General features: G+C 50.4%; 1 protein-coding gene across 2 annotated transcripts; it reads right to left on the reverse strand.

The window, feature by feature from the left end:
- Positions 1-7,432: 7,432 nt before the first annotated feature.
- On the reverse strand, positions 7,433-12,084 carry LOC133719811 (uncharacterized). Of its 2 annotated transcripts, none has more exons than XM_062145985.1 (7): positions 11,769-12,084; positions 11,591-11,685; positions 11,452-11,503; positions 10,925-10,985; positions 9,299-9,846; positions 9,066-9,209; positions 7,433-8,976 (listed from the first exon to the last, which is right to left on the reverse strand). In XM_062145985.1, the coding sequence occupies exons 5-7, from the start codon at positions 9,411-9,413 to the stop codon at positions 7,460-7,462; spliced, it is 1,776 nt and encodes a 591-aa protein (XP_062001969.1). In that variant the 5' UTR covers positions 9,414-9,846; positions 10,925-10,985; positions 11,452-11,503; positions 11,591-11,685; positions 11,769-12,084; the 3' UTR covers positions 7,433-7,459. The 2 variants fall into 2 exon arrangements, with proteins under 2 accessions (XP_062001969.1, XP_062001968.1); XM_062145984.1 differs by having other exon boundaries at positions 9,299-9,594; positions 9,778-9,846; positions 11,591-11,881.
- Between the last annotated feature and the right edge of the window lie 800 nt (positions 12,085-12,884).

Consider the following 12,884-nt stretch of genomic DNA (forward strand, 5'->3'; position numbering starts at 1 on the left):
ATATGAATAGGCAACCATTTTATAGCGTTGAGGTAAACAGCATAAAAGCTTGAGGCTCCCAAATTCGTAAAGATGGAGGGTAGTTCCACTTAGAGGAGAATAGGAAAGTAAGTTTAAGTAATCCAAAAATAAATAGAATTAATGAAAACAATACTTCGGGATTGACACGGTAGTCATCTCATCCTTCGGGTTATTGGCACATCTTGTTTTAAAAGTCTCAATTTTGGGAAATCCTTTACTACTATTAAATCATAATTGCTCTGTATCAGAACACGAAAGTAATTGACTAAATAACACCACAATATTAGATAGACCTCCTCCCTCTAATAGGATTACTTGTTCAAACCACACCACAACAAAATATTGTTCCTTCTGATTATTGTTCATTAAAAATGCACGGCAACAGATTTAATGGTGCTCAGATCAATAAAAACATACAAACAAAAAACTACCAGTACGAAATATAATAAAATAACAGAAGATTTAAACTTACATTCATAGGATATAGCTGGACATCAATTAGTAGCATTATGATTATATATTACTCCAACAAGTTCTTCCATACCTTAATCTTCCTATCGAGTTTGTTGGAACCACTATCTCTTTGCAAATATTCAACGGCGCGCGGATTCAAATCTTTGGCAAAACTCATTTTACAATCTTTGCTGCAGAGATAGCTATTGGACCAACTCCAGAGAAAACATCACCCGTCAGTCCCAAAGAAATAACACTGCATGAAACTAAGCAGCTCAAATTGATGCTTAAAAATTGTAAGCAATGAGGAACCAAAATTCAATGCTCTGTGATAACTGATAACATACCCTAATTAGCACAGGATATTACTATCTGACTTTGTACATACATGTACATTTGCAAGCATAATTAGCTATAATGGGTCACGCTCATTGTACCGCCAAAGGTACTAATTCCAACCAAATGAATGACATGCATGCAGACACACCGCCAGGCGGGCTACAGCCTCAGCGTCGGACCACCTCCAGATCGCCGCCGACGCGCCGCCACGTGCCGCGCCAAGATGGCATCAGAAGCCTCTGATACTGGGAACTGAAGCATATCAGTCCCACATCGAAAACAAAGAGAAGATCAACCTCTTCCTCACCTATAAAAGGTTCTCTCCTCTCTCCTCATTAATTACGCATTCAATACTTACCTACTGTTACTTTGTCAACATAAATACATTGACTAAGTTAGGCATCGGAGAGTTGAAGACCGCCCAACGCGGTCTCCCTCTGACGCCCTTTGTATTTTATTTGACAGGTAGCGGAAGCGTTGAGAACATTGCAAATATCGATCCGCTCATCGGATCATCGTTAACAAAGGTTCAACTACCGCCGAACTTTTAGACATTAACATTGGCGCCGTCTGTGGGAATTAAGCCTTGAACAAAAGGCCATCCCACCACAATTACCATGACTAACGGTAGCGGGGGAAACGCTGAAGAGCAGGCAGACCACCCCGCCATCCCCTAACCCTCCGACCCAGCAGTAGGCGTTAACCGCGCACTATTCACAACCCCGGCCAACCCCGGCGGTGAGGTAAATCCAAGCAGCAGCCGCCCGCCGGGCCAAGATCTCGTCACTATGTACGAGCAGGCACTGGCGGATCTTCATAAGGCAAACAGAGAACGTGAGGAGGAGCGCAAGGAAAAGGCTGAAGCCCAAAGGCAGGTGGCTACGCTCATGACACGTTTTGAGGAACTAAAGAAGACACTGGAGGCCACCGCCCGCCCAGCACAGAGCGAGCAGTCACGTAGCACCAGGCGTAGTCGACCCGGCACCGGCACATTGGTACCAGGGCCTGTCATACAGATGCAGGTACTGCTAAACCCACCTGAGTTGTTGGGAATGGGACCACCGCCCATACCCCAACTAATGCTAGAACAGGAGGCGGAATCACTCCCGCACACCAACCGCTCGGAGGCTAGAGCGAGGACTGAGAATAATCTGCCTGTGCCGAGGCGCAGGCCGTCCCAGCGGGTCATTCAGGCTGATTCCGCCGACGATGCAACCGCCCAGATATTGGAAAGGATGCACCAACTGGAGCAGATCGAGGTTGATCCAGGCGGAGTCTGGCGTCCCAGCGCCAACTCAGAATCCGCTCTTCGCTTCCAGACCCGGGCCCTTCACCGCTGCAATTCTGCAGGCTGTCAGACCGGCATATGCAAAAACCCCAAAGATGGCGCATTACGGCGGAATGTCTGATCCCTTCGTCCACATGGACACCTTCAAGAAGGTCACCAACAACAAGGGGTTCGACGACGCCACCTTGTGCCACTTGTTCAACGAAACGTTGGATGGCGAGGCAATGAACTGGTTCTTTGAGTGTCCGCCGGGGTCTGTCAGCTCATTCCATGCACTATCCCATGCTTTCCTCTCCCAGTTCATCTTATTATCCGCCGGGCATCACAACACAAGTCAGCTGTTCAGCGTCAAGCAGGGGGAGGACGAATCACTGAAGGCCTTCGTCACAAGGTGGCGAGCGGCAGCGTCTCAGTGCCGTGACCTAGACAAAACGATGGCATCAGCGGCCTTCAGGAAGGGACTTCTCAAGGGACCGTTCCTCTATCACCTCAACTACAATCATCCCAATGCGACGTATGACCACGTCATGAGTGAGGCGGTCATTCACGCCCAGGCGGAATTCATCACATATGGAGAAACCCCACCGCCACCAGCAACTCCAACAAAGTCAACACAGCCATCCTCCAGTCATCAGGAAACCGCTAACAAGACCCCCTCAGCACCATCAACTGACAAGAAAAGGGAGTGGCAGCAGGGCCACCACCAGAACAAGCGACAGAAGGATCAGCATTACAACAAGGGCAACCGCCCAACCCATGGGGATAACAGCAACAAGCAGGCGGAGTCCTCGCAGCGGTATGCAGTTTTCACGGTCCTGACGGCCTCATATGAAGACATCTACAATCAGTGCAAGGATCAGATCCCACCGCCACCCCCTCCAAAGTACCCAAAAACAGGCAAACCCAGGAACACCGGCAAGTGGTGCAAATACCACGAGGACAGCGGCCACAATACCAACAGCTGCAACGCTCTCAAAACGGCCGTTGAGACCTTGTACCGTGACGGCAAGTTGGAGCAGTTCAAGGTGCGTCAACCACCACCAGTAATTGCCAACGTTGAGACCTTGGGCCGCATCAACACCATCAATGGCGGTGCTCCAATCACCAGCATGTCTCACAGGGCAAGAAAGAGCTATGCACGCGCTAATCACCCAAAGGAAGTCTGCAACATCCGCTACGAAAGATCCGCCAAACTCCCAAGATCAGGTTGGGAACCTATTACCTTCTCAGAGGAGGAGGAGCGCGGAGTGCATTTACCCCATGACGACCCATTCTTGGTCGATGCCATTCTTGGCAAATTCTCGGTGGGGAGAATCTTGGTGGATAGCGGGTCCGCTGTCAACGTCATCTTCAGCGGTTGCTACGACCATCTCAAGCGGAACAAAAAACTACTCCAGGATCACGAGCCACTGCTCAGCTTCTCCGGTGACGTCACACAACCGCTAGGGTCAGATTACATGCGACTGGTTATTGGCACTAGCCCCTGCATGGCGGAGGTACATACAGAATTCATTATTGTCGACTGCTTCAGTTCGTACAACGCCATCATTGGTCGACCAGCGCTTAACAAGCTCAAGTGCATCATTGTCGGGTACATGCTTCTCATGAAGTTCCCCACGCCCAACGGCACGGGCTGTGTGAGGGGAAGCCAGCAGCTGGCACGAGAATGTTATTCAACGACTATAGCGCGGTCAACGCGCCGCCATGAAATTCTGACGGTGGGTAGTGAGGCACCACCACCAAACATCTTCGAGGATCCTAGAGATGAGGATGAGAAATATGTAAGGAAGGAGCCGGTCAACCCAGACACGTCTTTGAAGGTTGTCTGCATCTCAGACGAACACCCTGAGCGGACAGTCCGCATAGGCGCCCAACTAAACCCAGAGGTGGAGGCAGAACTCACTCAATTCCTACGTGATAACGCCGCCGTCTTTGCATGGTCATACGCGGACATGCCAGGTATCTCCCCTGAAATTATCACTCATAAACTGACCATCAAACCCTCCTTTTATCCCATCAAGCAGAAGCGAAGGGCCTTTGATGAGGAAAAATACCGGGCAATCAGAGAGGAGGTCGCCAAACTCCAGGACATTGGGTTCATCCGCCAAGTCATCTATCCCCAGTGGATCTCAAACCTGGTAATGGTCAAAAAGCCCAGCGGCAAATGGCGGATGTGTGTCGACTTCAAAAATCTCAACAAGGCCTGCCCAAAGGATAGTTTCCCACTACCTCGTATCGATCAGCTAGTCGACTCAACCGCCGGACATGAGCTCCTCAGCATGATGGACGCTTTCTCCGGATACAATCAGATCAAGATGCACCCCAGCGACCAGGAATGCACCACCTTCACCACCGACAAAGGCCTCTACTGCTACAATGTCATGCCTTTCGGTCTGAAAAACGCCGGTGCAACTTACCAACGGTTGATGAACGCCATGTTCGCTGAGCATCTGGGAAAAATCATCGAGGTTTACGTGGACGACATGCTAGTTAAGAGCATAAAGGCCAGCGGACACGTGGCAAACCTCAGGATCATAGTAACCATCCTCATGGCCTATGACCATCCTTAACCTAGCGGACCCCGAGTATAAGGTGGACGTCCAGTGCCTCCAGGGCAAGTTAACCGCTCTTTCTCGATTCATCTCTCGACTCACTGATAAGTGTGCCCCATTCTTCAAACTCCTCAAAACAACTCATAAGAAGGTCATCGACTGGAACCCAGAGTGCCAGGCGGCGTTCCAGGGCCTAAAGGAATACCTGGCGGCAGTCCCTCTCCTTTCTGTCCCTGTGCAAGGAGAAACACTATTCATATACCTGGCGGTCTCGGCATCGGCGGTAAGTTGCGCCATTGTCCGACAGGAAGGCCAAGATGAGCTTCCAGTGTTTTACGCCGGCAGAGGCATGAACGGAGCAGAAACAAGATATCCTCCCTTGGAGCAACTGGCCCTCGCACTTATCGTTGCCGCCAGACGCCTCCGGCAATACTTCCAGGCTCACACGATCCATGTGTTAACCAATCAGCCGCTGAGGCAAGTGATGCAGAACCCTGAACACTCAGGGCGCCTCAGCAAGTGGGCCATTGAGCTCAGCGAGTTCGACATAGAATACAAGCCAAGAACCGCCATGAAAGGCCAGGCAGTGGCGGACTTCATCGCTGAACTCACCGAGCGACAGCCGGAACCCGGTACTGAGACAAGGCCCGGAACAGAAGTGGTAACCGTTGAGGAGGCAGCTCCCCTACAGTCAGATTGGAAACTGCATGTGGACGGCTCCGCCAGCGCCATGGCCAGCGGCGCCGGATCATCTTAACAGGCCCCGGGGGACTGAACGCGGAGTACGCGTTAAAATTCAACTTCAAAGCTTCAAACAACATGGCGGAGTACGAGGCACTCATCGCCGGTCTGCTCCTCGCCATTGACTCAGGGGCTGACAGCGTCAACATATTCAACGACTCTCAATTAGTCGTTAACCAGGTCAACGACAGCTTCCAAGCCAAGGACCAGCAGTTAGCGGCATATTTGGGGTACGTCAAAACGTTGCTAAAAAAGTTCAAATTTCACACCATCACACAAATCCCCAGGGAAAAGAACGCCAAGGCTGATTCACTGGCGAGACTGGCAACCGCCCAGCCACATCAGAGTCCAGCGGACACAAGGGTAGAGTACCTTGACAAGCCAAGCATCACAAAGACCCTGGCGGAGAACTTCAACATTGAAGTCAACCCCAGCTGGATGGACGAGATCATTGCATATAAGCGCAGCGGCACATTGCCAGAAGATAAGGTCCAGGCAAGACAGCTCAAGCGGAGAGCAACCCGCTACAACATCCAGAATGGCAAGCTTTACCGCCAAGGATTCACCCATCCCAACCTCCGCTGTCTAACCCCAGAGGAGGGAAAGGTTGTCCTAGCGGAAATCCATGGCGGAGAATGTGGAAACCACTCAGGCGCCAGATCCTTGGCCAACCGCACATTGCGACAGGGCTACTTCTGGCCCACACTTGGTGATGACGCCCGGCAAATTTCGAGGTCTTGCCACAAATGCCAACAGTTTGCAGATCTCCCACATGCACCGGCAGAACCACTGTCAGTCATCATCGGCCCTTGAGTTCACTCCACGTGGGGCCTCGATTTGATGGGAAAGTTCCAAACCGCCAAGGGCCAGTTCAAGTACATCATCGTCGCCATCGACTACAACAGCAAGTGGGTAGAGGCGGAACCACTGACGGCAATCACTACCGCCAAGGTCATTCGATTTCTCTGGAAGAACATCTACTGCCGCTATGGTGTCCCACATACAATCATCACAGACAACGGTACACAGTTCAACAACAAAGAACTCATATCGTTCACCGCCAACTTGGGCACCAAGTTAAGTTTTGCATCTGTCGCCCATCCCTAAACCAACGGCCAAGTCGAAGTAGCAAACAAGATAATCAAGAAGCTGCTAAAAAAGAAGCTCGACAACGCCAAGGGTTTGTGGGCGGAGAAGCTTCCAAAAGTCCTATGGGCCATCCGGACAACTCCAACTACCACCACCGGCGAAACCCCTTTCTGTATGATGTTCGGCACAGAGGCGGTCCTACCTATTGAAGTAACTCAGCCTACCGCTAGGGTCGAAGGCTACTGCCCAGACACCAACAGCAACGGCGTCAACTTGGACAAGGACCTTCTAGAAGAAAAAAGACACAAGGCCCATTTGCACAACTTGCAAAACAAAAGGCTGGTATCGCGTTTCTACAACGCCAGAGTCAAGGCCCGGAACCTCCAATTGGGGGACTGGGTAATGAAGGAAGTCATTCCGCCACCAACAAAACTCCGCCCAACTTGGGAAGGCCCATACAAAATTATGGAAGTCGTTAGCCCAGGCACCTTCTACTTAATGGACAAGGATGGCGTCACGTCGACCCACCCTTGGAATACCAAACACCTTCGGTATTACTACAAATAGTCAGACCGCTACCCAGGAGCATCTTGACTTAGCTAAATTTTTGTTCAATATTTAGCTAAGGGAAGCTACCCAACGGGTACTACCCCACTTTTGTACATTGATCAATCAGCTATCAATGAAACGAGGAATTATTCAAACCATTGTTACCAAGTCTAGCACTGAGGGCAACTGGCAACGCCAGCAATCGTCAGCGGACCTCGTCCGCTACGTGGTGCACTTGGACCAATCTTAATTCCTTTAATGTTTCATTGACTGGCAAAAGAAAGATATAACCCAAAGTACTAGCAGTACAAACACATCTCAAAAACCAATTCAAAACTTTATTTCATTTCGCAACATTCATTACAAATTGTTATGCCTCAGCGGCTACAAACAAAAGTAAGAAAATCTAGAGCGATCCCAGCTGGCTTCAGGGGTTGCCTTCGGCATATTCTGCTTCAGCAGGCGGCGGCACGATCGCTCGACTCGTTTGATCGGACCCTCGCGCTGTCGGACTTGGGGTCTCTATGGTGCCATCCGCCCGGGTGTGCGCCGCCAGGAATCCAGCGCGCGACACCTCCGACGGGGTAGGGTTGGGAGTCTGCTGGGACCCTTCCGCCGGATGTGCGCCACTTTCTCCGCTGCCTGAGCGGGCACCTCCCGCTGGGGCGAGCATGACAGCTTTCTCCGGCGGGGTACTCTTGGCCGGCGGCGCATCAGGCTGTGACGCTTTGGCGAAGTAGATGGCGCCCTTCCGCTTCAGCATGTCTATGTTTGCTAGGGCCCCAGCCTTCGCCGACTCGGTCATCGCCTTCTTGAACTCCGCCGACTGCTTGAATGCCTCAACAGCGGCGGCCGCGGCAGTATCCCCTTCAGCCCTCAGGCGGGCGACCTGGCCTTCCAGCCGCTTCAGCTCCGTCACCCTGGCGGCGGGCTCCCGCTGCACGATAATGAGTTTCTTGTCCTTAGCGGCAATCCGCTCCTGCAGCAGCGCGACGTCCTGCTCCAACTTGGAGACGCGTTCATTCCTCTCCAAATCCCGCTCGATGGCCACGTTGAGCTTACCGCGGGCGTCCGTAAAATCACTCTCCGCCTTCGCCAGGCGCCGCTCTGCCTCCGCCAGTTTCTCCTTCGCCTCCACCAACTCCCTCTGGAGACCTTGGATTTCCTCCCTGAGCTCCCCCTCGACCAGGGGCTGCTTTGACGCCGCCACGAACATGTCGTGCAGTCCCGCCGATATTTGACCAAACGCCAAGCTGAAGGGCGATTGGTCAATTGCTGTGGGGCGCGAGATACCCGCTAGGCCGCCGAACCCAAGCCGTTCGCAGAGATGGAAGAGGAACTCCCGCTCACCATCTATCATGAACGCCGCATACTCGGCAAATGAGTCCAGCTCACTAACGGCGGGCGCTTCTCCCTCCACCACAACAGTCTTCGACGAAGCTTCTCGGGCCTTCTTCTGTCGACGGGACCCGATTACCTCCACGTCCTCCCCCTCTTCCTCGTCAGGAAAGTCAACCTGCCGACGTTTTCTCTCCAGCGCCCTTTGGTTCCCGGCGGCGGTCCTCGTCACCCTCACCAGCGGCTCCTCCCTTGGCGCAGTGACAGTCTCCGCCGCCTGCACCACCTTCTCCTTTTGGGGGCCACGCCTGTTGGCAGGCATCCGCTCTTTCTGCTGCCTAGCTACAGCGCCTCCCCTCTTCCCGCCGGCCACTTGGGCCCCCGCCTGCACTACCGGCAGACCGTCCTCACCAAGATGGGAGTGGTGCGGCATTGGCAGCACCACAGGAACCTCGGACTGGCTTACCACCAGGGTCTCGGGGTTCACCAGGGTCTTCTGAGCCGCCAGACCCTCGGCGTACATCGTCTCCAGGAAGTTGTCAATCTTCGCACGATCCATCGCTATTTCGAAAGCGTCGCGGCTGGCTTTATTGCCTGGCGGAGTTTCTAAAAAAACAAAAAATATATAAACCAGTCAGTCTCGGCTACTTATTACAAAAAAAAATCAACAGAGCAGTCTGGCGGAAATTTCTTACCAACGGAGCGAGTAAGTTTCTGCTCGACTAACAACTCCCAGCCAGTCAGAAGTCGGAAGTCCAGCAAGTTGCGGTTCCGCCAACAGCCTCTGATCCGCGCCACGCGACACTCCTCCTCTCGCGTTAGGTTGTACCGCAGTCCCGCTGCACAAACACAAGTTGATTAGCAAAAGTACCAAGTCTGCAAAATAAAAGAGCCCGCCAGCTACATCAGGCGGAAACTGGTTACCAACCTCGGATAGGTTGGAACTCCGACTTAATCCTAAACGTCGGCCCTTCTTCGTTCGCTCTAGCCTGATACTCCCACCCCTCTGTGGCAACGCAGAAGGTCCCCCGCCAGTAGGACATCGAATCCCTCAGATTCTCGATCAGCTTGGGCGCTCCCTGGCGGCGGCTCAGGTTCACTTGCCCTGACAGGACCCGCCCCAGATTTCACCCTGAAATCCGAAGTGGCCCTGCGGGGCCCACTTTAGAAGAGATTCTACCAAAAATTTGGCGGAACTTCCCCTAAAAGTAGGCTACCCAAAACCTGTAGGAAAACATTTACACTTCTAAATCATCCATCCTTAATCTTCTGGAGCCATCTGCTCCCCAAATCACAACTCCAATTTCACAAATATCAGTCTCAACCCAAAAACAATATTAATCCCATAGGTTATCAGAGCAATACTAATCCACTAAGTAACAAAGAAAACAGAAATAGAATGAGTACGCGGAAGCAATGCTGTTGGCTATGCCTCGACTCCATGTACGCCCGACCTCAACTAATTTCGCCTGCAAACTGGGCATTTGAAACCGAAGGGCCCAGGGGAAAAGTATTGAAAAACACGTTAGCGTGAGTGGACAAAAATAAACAAATTAAAACCAAATGTATTTCATACTTTCCCACATTTTTCGATATATATGTAAAATCCGGATGCATGCAACCTTTATAAAACACTTAAGAAAATAATCTGAAAAACGTTGAACTCCAGAAAACCGACTAGCCCCGCTAGTCACGACAATAGAGTAAAAGATTGAAATTTCAAAACTCGAAAATATAAGTCCAGCCCCGCTGATTAAGAAAACTCAGACTAGTCCCCGCTAGTCAAAAATAGTATAAGTAGGGGAAGATGATAGCCATACGAATAAGTCACTCAGGCTTGGTTGGGTGATAGCCTCCCAGGCTAAAGAACTCCCATAACTCCCGTAATATACCCTTACGCCACTAAGTGTAGCGATAGGATACTGGGCTACAGAATTACTGTCACAGAGACAGTAACCTGCGCCACAAAGGCGGAAGGGCTACGGTGATCCCATCACCGCGCCACAAAGGCGGAAAATCAATGCTAGCATGATAAAATCACCCCTCAGTATGGCACAGGGAAACATAACCGAAAATCCAGTAAATCCAAAATACATAAGGCTTCCCCCATCTCTCGTTAAAGAATTTCCAACGACGTGTCCCACACGCCAAAAGTATCTCCAAATCAATAGCAGAAAAGCGAGATCAAACAAAATCACAATTCTCAAACTGAAATCATTACTAAGGCATTCCCAATGCCAAAACCAAAGATCGAATAAATAAACAAGAAATAATTCCATCGAAATCCCATTTCGAAACTCCTTTACAAGTCTCAAATCGAAATAAAATATAATTAGAGAATAATTCCGGAAATAACCTCGGAAATAAGCTAATTCACCATTAAGATTATAAATCAAAAGCAATTTCGGAAACGAATCAATAATGAAAGTATTTATATGAGATAATACTAAATCAATTTATAATCTCATACTCGAAATGTAAATTGATGAATAAATAGAGCATACTTTAAGAAATAATGCATGCATCAATTACTTAAAAACAAAAGTCCACTCACAGTACTATTGGGCGACCACGCAAACGAGTTCCTTCATTTAACCGTAGCTCGCGGCATTGCCCTGTACACAATTATATTTCCGTAAACGACAATCCGATAAAATAATTACGAACCTAAACGAAACCCGAAAATCCCTATCTCCATTACTTCTCAAATTCAACCCAAATCTCTTCCACAACACCAATTCCTCAATTTATATATCCCACAACGAAAACGAAGGAAATCCGACGGCCGGATTTCCCACAATTCAATCACAAAACTTCAAACTTCGGAAATTCACAAATAATTCCAAACCCCTCCAAAATTCACCAAACTTCACATACAAGCTCTACAACAATTCTACAATTTAATGGGCTAAAAACTGAAATTAAAACACTGCCCTACACGCCTCCACGCGCCACCAACAGTGGAAGCGCGTGGGCCCCACGCGCCGGCGGCAACCACCTCCGATGGCCACCAAAATTTGGCAGCACCATCTACTCAACAAACCCAACCTCTTTCTCAACTACAACAAGTTCCAATTTTACCTGGAAGAGCTCCAATTTGGCCGGTGAAAATTTTCCAGAAATTCCAAGAACCCTAGAAATTGAAATTGTTAATTCGACCTCTACACTACAAATTGAAATGAAAGACGTTAGGGGAAATGATCTATGTCAAAAACCGAACCTTCGACGCCAATTTGGTGGCCGGAGACTGCCGGAATCGGAAAATATCGGCGTTGACTCAAAACTGCTACAGTGACCGTCCTCTTCTTCTCGTTGCTGCACCTTCCACAGTTCATATTAAGCTACGAAACGAACCCAGAAATGAAGAGAAGGAAGAGAGCTTTCCAACGACATCTTACACGTCAAAATCCGTCGCCGGATGGAGGAGTTATGGCCGGAAGAAGGTGAAGAGGTCGGAGAGGAAGAGAGAATCGGGAAGAGGCTCGGTAAGTTTCCGAAAATGGAAACTTACCACAGTAACTCAGCTATTTATAGAAACTTACTATGAACAGTAACTTTAGTATTTTGGCCATAACTTTCGTATACGAACTCCGATTTTTACATACCACATATGCACGCGCTCGGTTTAACGTCCTCTACAACTTCCATGAAGAACATTTTCTCAAATTTTGACCCGAACAAAAAGTCATATTTTATGGCCCCCTAAAAGTACTGAAACGACAGTAAAAGTGATAGTAAATGTCGTTTACCGTCCTTATGATTAGTAAACCGGTAAATTAAGATACGGGATGTTACATGCCCTCTACAACCTTGGCGCTTCACGTACACCAGCTCGTAGAAGTGAAGCACTTCCACCACGGTAGGCCCCTCGCACCCGGACAACCGCCACAGTGAGTTCATTGCCAGCATCAGACGCCACATGTTGGGGCAAATCTGACCAAACGCAAGCCCAAATTCGCACACCAAGATTTGGAGATTTGGCACCAGCGGGAGTGTCACTCCTTGGCGGAATATCGCCTCATGCACGGCCGCAAATCCCACTGGGAGAATCGACGCCTTCTCATCCACAGTCGGCGGGCGCAACTTCACCGAGCCCGGCAACCGGAACGTCTGCTTCATTCGACTGACGGCGGCGGCGTTCATCCGCCCTCCTGCCTCGTCGACGGCGGTGCCATCCTGGAGGAACCACGCTGACTCAGCATTCTCCCCCGCTGCTTCTTCTTCCCCAGCGGAGCCGCTGGCAGCGCTATTGCTCGCCAAACGCTCGTCGCGCTTAGCTTTGGCGGCAGCGGCCTCACCCGCCCTAGAGCTCTCTGGACGTGGACCACGACCCATGGCTACTTCCCAAGGTATGGTCTGTAGCGGCTCAACCTCTAGCGGTACTGGCAGTGAGGTTCCTGCAGGGGCAGACGGACACAACGAGTCAATAAATATCCTATCCGCCGCGCTGAACGACACGTCAGACCCGGAATCCTCACTGTTCGAAATCTCTATGACGTTAGCCATCCCAAACC

Source organism: Rosa rugosa, chromosome 7, assembly GCF_958449725.1.
Source record: "Rosa rugosa chromosome 7, drRosRugo1.1, whole genome shotgun sequence".
Lineage (NCBI taxonomy): Eukaryota > Viridiplantae > Streptophyta > Magnoliopsida > Rosales > Rosaceae > Rosa > Rosa rugosa.

What these genes read in the sequence shown, in the direction of transcription:
- LOC133719811 (XM_062145985.1), bottom strand. Translation starts at nt 9,413, where the DNA reads ATGTCCTACTGGCGGGGGACCTTCTGCGTTGCCACAGAGGGGTGGGAG. An exon ending in GGAGTTCCAACCTATCCGAG is followed by an intron (nt 9,210 to 9,298) that starts GTTGGTAACCAG and finishes GTGTTTGTGCAG; the next exon opens with CGGGACTGCGGTACAACCTA. An exon ending in GAAACTTACTCGCTCCGTTG is followed by an intron (nt 8,977 to 9,065) that starts GTAAGAAATTTC and finishes TTGTTTTTTTAG; the next exon opens with AAACTCCGCCAGGCAATAAA.